This window comes from Procambarus clarkii, chromosome 8 (assembly GCF_040958095.1).
Source record: "Procambarus clarkii isolate CNS0578487 chromosome 8, FALCON_Pclarkii_2.0, whole genome shotgun sequence".
NCBI lineage: Eukaryota > Metazoa > Arthropoda > Malacostraca > Decapoda > Cambaridae > Procambarus > Procambarus clarkii.
Genome location: NC_091157.1, coordinates 5,857,032 through 5,869,551, shown reverse-complemented (window position 1 = coordinate 5,869,551; position 12,520 = coordinate 5,857,032). Strand labels below are relative to the sequence as shown.

Here is a 12,520-nt window from a genome sequence, read left to right as displayed (position 1 = left end):
CCCTCCAGACCTCACAACACAGCCCCCCAGACCTCACAACACAGCCCCCAGACCTCACAACACAGCCCCCAGACCTCACAACACAGCCCCCAGACCTCACAACACAGCCCCCAGACCTCACAACACAGCCCCCAGACCTCACAACACAGCCCCCAGACCTCACAACACAGCCCCCAGACCTCACAACACAGCCCCCAGACCTCACAACACAGGAGGAGGACGGGAAGGCACCATCCGTGGCCCCATCTTGGGATTAAAGCCACACATTACCGATCATCACTTGTGCTAAAAGGTCCCCCAAGTATGTTTCTTCATCAGCAGAGCTTATGACCCATTTTGTTATCATTTTCCCCTTGATGGCCTCTCTGGACCTGACCGCCAGGGGGCTATATGTTGCTGTTAGCCATACACGGTGCCTAGCTTTATGCCCTGGGGCTCCCAGGGCCAGTGGCTCCCAGGGCCAGTGGCTCTCAGGGCCAGTGGCTCCCAGGGCCAGTGGCTCCCAGGGCCAGTGGCTCCCAGGGCCAGTGGCTCTCAGGGCCAGTGGCTCTCAGGGCCAGTGGCTCCCAGGGCCAGTGGCTCCCAGGGCCAGTGGCTCTCAGGGCCAGTGGCTCTCAGGGCCAGTGGCTCCCAGGGCCAGTGGCTCCCAGGGCCAGTGGCTCTCAGGGCCAGTGGCTCCCAGGGCCAGTGGCTCTCAGGGCCAGTGGCTCCCAGGGCCAGTGGCTCCCAGGGCCAGTGGCTCTCAGGGCCAGTGGCTCTCAGGGCCAGTGGCTCCCAGGGCCAGTGGCTCCCAGGGCCAGTGGCTCTCAGGGCCAGTGGCTCTCAGGGCCAGTGGCTCTCAGGGCCAGTGGCTCCCAGGGCCAGTGGCTCCCAGGGCCAGTGGCTCTCAGGGCCAGTGGCTCTCAGGGCCAGTAGCTCCCAGGGCCAGTGGCTCCCAGGGCCAGTGGCTCCCAGGGCCAGTGGCTCCCAGGGCCAGTGGCTCCCAGGGCCAGTGGCTCCCAGGGCCAGTGGCTCTCAGGGCCAGTGGCTCTCAGGGCCAGTGGCTCTCAGGGCCAGTGACTCCCAGGGCCAGTGACTCCCAGGGCCAGTGGCTCCCAGGGCCAGTGGCTCCCAGGGCCAGTGGCTCCCAGGGCCAGTGGCTCCCAGGGCCAACAGCAATAACATATCTCGACTTAAACAAACACATCCCCAAGCTTTTCCCTTATTTCCCTAAGCTTCATATTCTAATTTACCAAACTTCATCCCGCTGATTTACCAAGCTTATTTAACCTAATTTGTCCAAGCTCCTTACTCTAATGCACCAAACTTCTCTTCACCCTAATTTACTAAGCTTACTTTCCCTCATTGGCCAAACTACTTACTTTAATTTACCAAGTTTCTTAGCTTCATTTACCAAGCTTCTGCTCCATTAACTGCCCCCCCCCCAAGTCGAACCCTGAACACAAACTGCGTTGATCCAGATTGCGTGTGAGACCTTCAGACCGTTCTCACGCTATCAACAAACGTCACATTTGAAGCGGGTCGAAGCCTCATTGAAACGGCGAACCAACTCGCCGAATCCGAGGCTCTAGTTCGAGGCATCGTGACGATTACAGTGTCATTCGTTACCTCAAAACTCTCTAGAGTTTTAGAGTTTTCTCACAGCGGGTTTGGTGGATTAATGGAGCTTTTACGAGTTCTTGATTTGTCACTCTGGGGAAAAAAAAAAAAACACACACACACACAACTGTTTTTTTTTCTTGAATTGGTGCTGTGTGGGTTAGTTTGGTGTGGTACTCTATATATAGAGCAGTACTCTGTGTACAGCAGTACTTTGTGTACAGCAGTACTCTATTAGAGCAGCAGTCTATGTACAGCACTTTATTAGAGCAGCAGTCTATGTACAGCACTATATTAGAGCAGCACTCTGTGTACAGCAGTACTCTATTACAGCAGCACTGTGTACAGCTGTACTCAATTAGAGCAGTACGCTGTGTACAGCAGTACTCTATTAGAGCAGCAGTCTGTGTACAGCTGTACTCTATTCGAGCAGCACTCTGTGCACAGGAGTACTCTATTAGAGCAGCACTGTGTACAGCACTATATTAGAGCAGCACTCTGTGTTCAGCACTATATTAGAGCAGCACTCTGTGTAGAGGACAGTAGTCTATTAAAGCAACACACCCTTCCCATTACCTACCATCATGATCCATTCTCTCAGGCATCCTAATTGGCCACCCTCCCCATTACCCCCCCCCTACCCATTACCCACCCTCCCCATTAACAGACGGACAAACGGAAGCACTAACAGTGAGAGCGAGAGTAGGGAGGTACCCTTGACCTTTGCGGGTCAAGGGGGCTCTAAGGTAAAGAGCAATGTTTGAAGAGCCGAAGAGCCGTCGACGGCTCTATTGGGTGAAGGGGGGGGGGGTAGTGAATGGGCTCATTAGAGTCCTCTGGAACAGCGTATAGTGTATTGTATTGTCTCTATGCTTTTGGTGATGTGTTGAGTTACAAAAGAGCGCTCTAGTGTTGTTTTGTTTAATTCTCCCTTCGTGGTTATGCGTTTTCACGTTATTCGTCGTCAGAGGGGCCTGACGGCTGAGTGGGCGGCGCTCGGGATTCGCAGTCCTTAAGGTTCCGGGTTTGATCCCCCGGCGGAGGCGGAAACAAATGGGCAGGGTTTCATTTACCCCTGATGCCCTCTGTTACCTAGCAGTCAATAGGTACCTGGGAGTTAGACAGCTGTCACGAGCTGCTTCCTGGGGGGGGGGGAATAGTAGTTAGCAACAGTTGATTGACAGTTGAGAGGCGGGCCGAAAGAGCCAGAGCTCAACCCCCGCAAGCACAACTAGGTGAGTGCACACACACACACACACACATTATATGACAAAGAGTGCTGGGAAGACGGGACACCACGAGCGTAGCTCTCATCCTGTAACTACACTTAGGTAATTACACACACACACACACACACACACACACACACACACACACACACACTTACATACACACACACTTACACACACACACACACACACACACACACACACACACACACACACACACACACACACACACACACACACACTTACATACACACACACATACACACACAAATGGAATGCATTAGGAAGTGATGTGGTGGAGGCTGACTCCATACACAGTTTCAAGTGTAGATATGACAGAGCCCGATAGGCTCATGAATCTGTACACCTGTTGATTGACGGTTGAGAGGCGGGACCAAAGAGCCAGAGCTCAACCCCCGCAAACACAACTAGGTGAGTACAACTAGGTGAGTACACACACACACACCCACACACACACACCCACACACCTGAGAGAGCGTCACCTCACACACCCCGAGACTGGAGGGCGGGCCGGAGTGTTGGTAAACAAAGCCACGTGCTTGAGCCTCATCCTGTCTCATCCTCCACCTTCTGCACTTCGTCACGGCTTCCCCGCGACCCTTCACACTGAGCGCTGGACACACAGCCCGCCTCTCAGGCACGCTGGTCACTCCGCGCTCCAATGTCGGCGCATTATTCGCGCGACTCAACTTCACGGAGTGTTTTGAGTGCGTCAGGTCTTTTGAGTGTGTGGGTCCGTTGAGTGAGTGTTTGGGGAAGTCTATAATATCGGTACATCTATATATGGGTCTTAGATACACTTATCCGGTCTTATATGTCGGTTAAACAATTACACAACACTTTCCCGAGAATTTTAGATATGGGACTTAGGTCATATGTTGCCACGAAATCCTTGGTTGCATGCTGAACCGGTTGGGCTGGTTCTAGGTGGAAAATGTCTCACTTCTCTCACTTCTCTCAACCAAGACAAGACAAGGCGGCAGCGCTAAGGCTCATTGTGAAGCGCCTCCACATTGGTTGATGACCTCCTGGCTCTTAGCCAATTATAGTCCATCAAATATTATCATCTCTTTTACAATTCGTGTTTCGAGATGCGACTGGCGTGATGTCACAGCACGATTTGAAAGGCATTTATGTTCGCGAAATGAGTGCATGAGAGTGCGACTCCCACCACGGGAGAGTGCATGACACTTACAGTAGGAGAGAGTGCGACTCCCACCATGGGAGAGTGCATGACTCACATTGGGAGAGAGTGCGACTCCCACCATGGGAGAGTGCATGACTCTCACATTGGGAGAGAGTGCGACTCCCACCATGGGAGAGTGCATGACTCTCACAGTGGGAGAGAGAGTAAGACTCGACACGCTTCAGAAGCCTAACAAATATCAAGAGTGGCCATAATCTTCAGGTATCTACAGAGGTCAGTCAAGAGCGTGTTGTTAGCGTGCAAGTGCCTTGTTAAACACCACGCCTCGGCACGCTAAATGGCTCCTAGTAAATTATAATTCCGTTCAGCGACTTCCTTTCATCCAGCAGTATAGACCATGCCTCCGCCTCCACGACTTTATGGGATCTCATATACAAATATTTAATCCGGCTCAGGTCTCCTTAGTAATTATTATGTAAATAGGCAATCTTAGCTTTGTTTATGGTAATACGGCCGAATTTCTTTCTATTCCCGGCAGGAGAGGAGAGCCGCTGGGGTCATGGGTTGGTGCATCAGAGTTGGGTGTTTCACCAGTCTAACTTCTACATGCTTTCTTCTAAACAAATTATGTGGCCTTTCTCCTGCGCCACAGTCCTAGGAGCTTAGCTAAGCATCACTACTCTTGCAGGATACCTGGGGCCAGATTCACGAAGCAGTTACGCAAGCACTTACGAACCTGTACATCTTTTCTCAATCTTTGGCGGTTTTGTTTATAATTATTAAACAGTTAATGAGCTCCGAAGCACCAGGAGGCTGTTTATAACAATAACAACAGTTGATTGGCAAGTTTGCATGCTTGTAAACTGTTTAATAAATGTAACCAAAGCCGCCAAAGATTGAGAAAAGATGTACAGGTTCGTAAGTTCTTGCGTAACTGCTTCGTGAATCTGGCCCGTGGGTGTTGCACTGCCGGTCTCAATTGGTCGCCGGAAGTGGCCTGTTAAGCGCTGGAGATATGATCCGATGCCTGCAACATAACTCCTCACCCAAGTTAATAGTTTGTTGTTGTTTTAGCTACTCAGAACGAAGTGTCCATGTAGCACGGGCTATGGTGAGCCCGTAATTGAGTTCGGTTATTCGCGATAACCTTGTTACTCTGATATTTGGGTCAAAGTTTTAAATGGAGGTGGGGTTTCCTCCTTTTTCCCTGTTTCTTTTTCGCTTCTGGTTTAGTCGTGTTGAAAGTTAATAGTCTCCACCCCACGTTATATTCGCAGTGTATGCTGTGTGTAAGTCAGGTGTAGAGCTGTCAGGTGTAGAGCAGTCAGGTGTAGGGCAGTCAGGTGTAGAGCAGTCAGGTGTAGGGCAGTCAGGTGTAGAGCAGTCAGGTGTAGAACAGTCAGGTGTATGACAGTCAGGTATTCGACAGAGGCAGAGAGAGGAGTAGGGAAACAGTTTTCATATAACACATTTACTAAACTGTAAAGTAATTATTAGTCAACATTTACTAATGATTCTGAATTGAGAATCATTAAAACCTTAAGAACAGCTTCAATAGGCTACAGCAGCAACAGAATTTCAGGAGAATTACGTTGCTGAAATCACTGCTCAGAAGAGAGAATAATCTTTCATGAATATTTTACTCAATTACCTTGGCAATAACTCAGAGGCTGTAATGAAATTCAGAAATAATAATGTTACTGTAATGATGCTGTTGTACTTAATGACCAGAACGACTGTAATCCCTCTCTGGCTGCTCCTCACATCGTAACTACACGAAAATAAAATAATTAAGTAATCAGCTATCTCTCCAATACAAATATGGATACAGCAGATTAACAATAATGGAGTTCACAGCATTATGCGAACTCTCGCTTCATTTCATTATCAGCAAACCTAAGATACCATTTGCTGATGGAGGAAGCAGCCCCAGCCTACTCCATATTTAAAAGGTGTTGCTATAGCAACATTCTCCCGCGCCCTTTGGCAAAGTCCCTTTGCAGGAGCCGCGCCCCCTCCTGCAAACGTCAGCCAGCCTTTGGTGCCAAAAGTCAGCGAGATATAGATGCCTGTGTCACCCCAACACCCCAGGGCCATCCTGGCACTCCCAAGATTGCACTTTCGAGTAGCCGAATCTAAAACAACAAAGGGAAGCCGCCATTGGGCGGGGTTCAGATGGTTGTAACTAATCGCATGAGAGTCAATGTTTCAAAGGTGGTGGTAGGTAATGCCAGGATGGTTATATGAAGGGGTTATACCTGCGAGTTATTGGGTTAGCTGTGTTCCTGCAGCAGCAGATGGTGCAGCACAGGGAGCAGCTGCAGGTACATCAGGTGCAGCACAGGAAGCAGGAGCAGGTACATCAGGTGCAGCACAGGGAGCAGCTGCAGGTACAACAGGTGCAGCACAGGGAGCAGCTGCAGGTACATCAGGTGCAGCACAGGAAGCAGGAGCAGGTACATCAGGTGCAGCACAGGGAGCAGCTGCAGGTACAACAGGTGCAGCACAGGGAGCAGCTGCAGGTACATCAGGTGCAGCACAGGAAGCAGGAGCAGGTACAACAGGTGCAGCACAGGGAGCAGCAGCAGGGACAACAGGTGCAGCACAGGAAGCAACTGCAGGGACAACAGGTGCAGCACAGGAAGCAGGAGCAGGGACAACAGGTGCAGCACAGGGAGCAGCTGCAGGTACATCAGGTGCAGCACAGGAAGCAGCAGCAGGTACAACAGGTGCAGCACAGGGAGCAGCAGCAGGGACAACAGGTGCAGCACAGGAAGCAACTGCAGGGACAACAGGTGCAGCACAGGAAGCAGGAGCAGGGACAACAGGTGCAGCACAGGGAGCAGCTGCAGGTACATCAGGTGCAGCACAGGAAGCAGCAGCAGGTACAACAGGTGCAGCACAGGGAGCAGCAGCAGGGACAACAGGTGCAGCACAGGAAGCAACTGCAGGGACAACAGGTGCAGCACAGGAAGCAGGAGCAGGGACATCAGGTGCAGCACAGGAAGCAGGAGCAGGGACAACAGGTGCAGCACAGGGAGCAGCTGCAGGTACATCAGGTGCAGCACAGGAAGCAGCAGCAGGTACAACAGGTGCAGCACAGGGAGCAGCAGCAGGGACAACAGGTGCAGCACAGGAAGCAACTGCAGGGACAACAGGTGCAGCACAGGAAGCAGGAGCAGGGACATCAGGTGCAGCACAGGAAGCAGGAGCAGGGACAACAGGTGCAGCACAGGGAGCAGCAGCAGGTACAACAGGTGCAGCACAGGAAGCAGCAGCAGGGACAACAGGTGCAGCACAGGAAGCAGCAGCAGGGACAACAGGTGCAGCAAAGGGAGCAGCAGCAGGTACAACAGGTGCAGCACAGGAAGCAGCTGCAGGTACAACAGGTGCAGCTGCAGGGGACAACAGATGCAGCACAGAAAGCAGCAGCAGGGACAACAGGTGCAGCACAGGAAGCTGCTGCAGGTACAACAGGTGCAGCACAGGAAGCAGCTACAGTACAACAGGTACAACACAGGAAGCAGCTGCAGGTACAACAGGTGCAGCAGAGGAAGCAGCAGCAGGTACAACACCGAGAGCAGCTGCAGGTGCAGCACAGAAAACAGCAGCAGAGCGTAGACCCAGTCGAGAACAACAAAGCATTGCATGTTGCGTTAGATCAACTTGCAACAGTCTCTGCTTCAAGGATTGCTTCTTGTGAGGAGACTAATGTTTCCTTGGCCAAAGGAAACATCCGGCGGTGCCCCTTTGCATGCAACTGTACCTTGTTGACGGCTTTTCCTCCCCCTCACTTGTTTCATATTTCAGTAGACCGCCTTCAAGATGGTTATTCATTTACACGGAGACGGGTCTTGTCCTTGTTAGAGGGGCTTGTTGATCCAGTCAACGACGAGGAACACAAGACAATCCATGGTGGGTGAGATCCCTGCTTCCTTGGGGATCACTCTAGACCGTTATGTGTGCTTCGGCTCTTTGTTTACATGTTTTGGGGGTCCTCTTAGCCAGGAGGGCCAGATTCACGAAGGAGTTACTCAAGCACTTACGAACCTGGGGCCAGGGTTCACGAAGCAGTTACGCAAGCACTTACGAACCTGGGGCCAGATTCACGAAGCATTTACGCAAGCACTTGCGAACCTGTACATCTTTTCTCAATCTTTGGTGGCTTTGTTTACAATTATTAAACAGTTAATGAGCTCCGAAGCACCAGGAGGCTGTTTATAACAATAACAACAGTTGATTGGCAAGTTTTCATGCTTGTAAACTGTTTAATAAATGTAACCAAAGCCGTCAAAGATCGAGGAAAGATGTACACGTTCGTAAGTGCTTGCGTAACTGCTTCGTGGTGTCTAGATATATATTTATATAAAATATATGAACAATATATATAGGAAGGCTTGATGATTATGTTCATGTGTTCTCTCATTGTTAATTCTAAACATATTTATGACAATGTAGAAAACTAAGGTAGGACAGCGAACGGCAGGTGAAGCACTCCCCTCTACGTCAGGTGAAGCACTCCTCACTACGTCAGGTGAAGCACTCCCCTCTACGTCAGGTGAACCACTCCCCTTTATGTCAAGTGAAGCACTCCCCTTTACGTTAGGTGAAGCACTCTACGTCAAGTGAAGCACTCCCCTTTATGTCAAGTGAAACACTCCCTTTTACGTTAGGTGAAGCACTCTACGTCAAGTGAAGCACTCCCCTTTACGTCAGGTGAAGCACTCCCCTTTACGTCAGGTGAAGCACTCCCCTTTACGTCAGGTGAAGCACTCTCCTTTTCGTCAGGTGAAGCACTCCCCTTTACGTCAGGTGAAGCACTCCCCTTTACGTCAGGTGAAGCACTTCCCTTTACGTCAGGTGAAGCACTCCCCTTTACGTCAGGTGAAGTACTCCCCCTCTACGTCAGGTGAAGCACCCTTCATCACGTGAAGCACCCTACGTCAAGTGAAGCACCCTTCGTCAAGTGAAGCACCCTTCGTCAAGTGAAGGCCCCTTCGTCAAGTGAAGCCCCCTTCGTCAAGTGAAGGACCCTTCGTCAAGTGAAGCACCCTACGTCAAGTGAAGCACCCTACGTCAAGTTAACCACCCTATGTTAAGTGAAGCACCCTTCATCATGTGAAGCCCCCTTCGTCAAGTGAAGCACCCTTCGTCAAGTGAAGCACCCTACATCAAGTGAACCACCCTTCGTCAAGTGAACCACCCTACGTCAAGTGAAGCACCCTTCGTCAAGTGAAGCACCTTTCGTCAAGTGAACCACCCTTCGTCAAGTGAAGCACCCTTCGCCAAGTGAAGCACCCTACGACAAGTGAAGCACCCTTCGTCAAGTGAAGCACCCTACGTCAAGTGAAGCACCCTACGGCAAGTTAACCACCCTATATCAAGTGAAGCACCCTACATCAAGTGAAGCACCCTTCAAGTGAACCACCCTTCGTCAAGTGAACCACCCTACGTCAAGTGAAGCACCCTATGTCAAGTGAAGCACCTACATCAAGTGAAGCACCCTTCAAGTGAACCACCCTTCGTCAAGTGAACCACCCTACGTCAAGTGAAGCACCCTACGTCAAGTGAAGCACCCTTTATCAAGCGAAGCACCCTACGTCAAGTGAAGCACCCTTTATCAAGTGAAGCACCCTACGTCAAGTGAAGCACCTTTCAAGTGAAGCACCCTACATCAAGTGAACCACCCTTCGTCAAGTGAAGCACCCTTCGTTAAGTGAAGCACCCTTCGTCAAGTGAAGCACCCTACATCAAGTGAAGCACCCTTCGTCAAGTGAAGCACCCTACGTCAAGTGAAGCACCCTTCGTCAAGTGAAGCACCCTACGTCAAGTGAAGCACCCTACATCAAGTGAAGCACCCTTCGTCAAGTGAAGCACCCTACGTCAAGTGAAGCACTCTACATCAAGTGAAGCACCCTACGTCAAGTGAAGCACCCTTCGTCAAGTGAAGCACCCTACGTCAAGTGAAGCACCCTACATCAAGTGAAGCACCCTTCGTCAAGTGAAGCATCCTACGTCAAGTGAAGCACCCTACATCAAGTGAAGCACCCTACATCAAGTGAAGCACCCTTCGTCAAGTGAAGAATCCTACGTCAAGTGAAGCACCCTACATCAAGTGAAGCACCCTACATCAAGTGAAGCACCCTACATCAAGTGAAGCACCCTTCAAGTGAACCACCCTTCGTCAAGTGAACCACCCTACGTCAAGTGAAGCACCCTTCGTCAAGTGAAGCACCCTACGTCAAGTGAAGCACCCTACATCAAGTGAAGCACCCTTCGTCAAGTGAAGCACCCTACGTCAAGTGAAGCACTCTACATCAAGTGAAGCACCCTACGTCAAGTGAAGCACCCTTCGTCAAGTGAAGCATCCTACGTCAAGTGAAGCACCCTACATCAAGTGAAGCACCCTTCGTCAAGTGAAGCATCCTACGTCAAGTGAAGCACCCTACATCAAGTGAAGCACCCTACATCAAGTGAAGCACCCTTCGTCAAGTGAAGCACCCTACATCAAGTGAAGCACCCTACATCAAGTGAAGCACCCTTCAAGTGAACCACCCTTCGTCAAGTGAACCACCCTACGTCAAGTGAAGCACCCTATGTCAAGTGAAGCACCCTTCGTCAAGTGAAGCACCGTACGTCAAGTGATAGACAAGCAGCCAACTTCGTACAAATTTCGCCCTGATGCAATTTAATATGGGAATAGGAAGGTAATTTAGCAACCAGAGCCCGGCCAGGGGAAGTATTAGCGCCGACATTGTTATTCATGGGACGCCATGCTGAGCCATACTGCCGTAAAAAACATGTATATGCTGTCACTGTGGCATTCTTAGCAGCATACATGACACCACTAATATGATGTGGTGTTAGTGAGGCAGGCTTTGTGTTATGTGATCCCCAGGTATTTATTGTGGTAAGGGCGTTCCTCCTGCATTGAGAGAGAGAGAGAGAGAGAGAGAGGGAGAGAGAGAGAGAGAGAGAGAGAGAGAGAGAGAGAGAGAGAGAGAGAGAGAGAGAGAGAGAGTGTACTCACCTATTTGTGCCTGCAGGATCGAGTATTGACTCTTGGATCCCGCCTTTCTAGCCATCGGTTGTTTATAGCAATGACTCCTATCCCATTTCCCTATCATATCTAGTGTTAAAATTATGAAAAGAGTTGCTTTTCTGTGTATGTGTGAACTTGAGGCACAGCAAGAAGACCTATACGAGCAGTTAACTAGCCAGCCAAGACTGTGCCAAGTGCCTCACATATCGCTACATCACAAACACATAAACACATAAATAAACAAACAAACAAACACAGGCGAGGCTCACATCAAAAGTCACCCAATACAAAAAAACGTGAAATATAAGATAATTTATAACCAATAAAACGCTCGTTATAGAAGTAAAATTTCTCTCTGATGTTTCAGAATTATTTATAAATAATAATAATTTAATATTTAAGAAAATTATATTCTTTTAATTATCAAATTAACAATTGTCAGAAGATAATGGCGCATGTTAACCACAACGAGCATAAACCCAATTATCTTCCGCCAATTACGCGATCGACATCCACCAATTAGCACTAACTGTACAGTACAACCACTCGTTGCCTCACACCAGAAGATTCCAGGATAGCCAAGACAGGATAGAGATTACTCCAGAATAGTTAAGACAGGATAGAGAATACTCCAGGATAGTTAAGACAGGGTAAAGAATAATCCAAGATAGCTAAGACTGGGTAGAGAATACTCCAAGATAACTAAGGCAGGATAGAGAATACTCCAAGATAGCTAAGACAGGGTAGAGAATACTCCAAGACAACTAAGACAGGAAACAGCTATTAATACATCTATTCAAGGGAATGACTTGAGCATCAGTTGCAGACAAGAAAAAAAAACTGCACAAAATCTTTGACATTTTGAAGTAAGACGTTCTGGAAAAAGATCTTCAAAAGACTGAAGGCACAATCTGTGCCCAGAGCTGCCAAACACAGACAGCTAAATCATAAGATAAAACTGAAGCAGTCACACACACACACACACAACAAAAGCACAATCCACATCTGGATTTATACTTTACAACCTACGTCAGAGGACAAGACCATTGTGAATCTCTGGAAAGGTTAATATATGTCTGTTAGTGACTATCAGTACTATCAGGGTACTATCAGGGGGAAAGCACCAGGCCATTACGACTATATAGCACTTGGAAGGGGTCAGGATACGGATTTGGGATGGGACGAAGGGGAAGGAATGGTGCCCAACCACTTGGGGACGGTCGGGGATTGAACGCCGACCTGCATGACGCGAGACCGTCGCTCTACCGTCCAGCCCAAGTGGTTAAGTGAGGTCGATCTTGTTATGCCTCGCCTCTTGTACCTGTGGCCTTACAATTGAGGTTAAAATTCTTTGTCCAACTTAAGTGAATAATACTTAAGGGAACCTTAAGTAGTGTCCAAGAATACATCAGGACTTAAGTAAGACTTGCGAGAACCTTAGGTGTTGTCCAAGAATAGATGGAGACTTAAGTAACACTTACG

At 49.4% G+C, this 12,520-nt stretch overlaps 1 protein-coding gene across 1 annotated transcript; it reads left to right on the top strand.

Annotated features, from left to right (window-relative positions):
* The first annotated feature begins 6,239 nt into the window (after window positions 1-6,239).
* On the top strand, window positions 6,240-7,919 carry LOC138359483 (putative uncharacterized protein DDB_G0271606). Its single transcript, XM_069318748.1, has one exon. It carries the CDS (start codon window positions 6,240-6,242, stop codon window positions 7,917-7,919), a length of 1,680 nt encoding a protein of 559 aa, XP_069174849.1.
* Window positions 7,920-12,520: the final 4,601 nt, after the last annotated feature.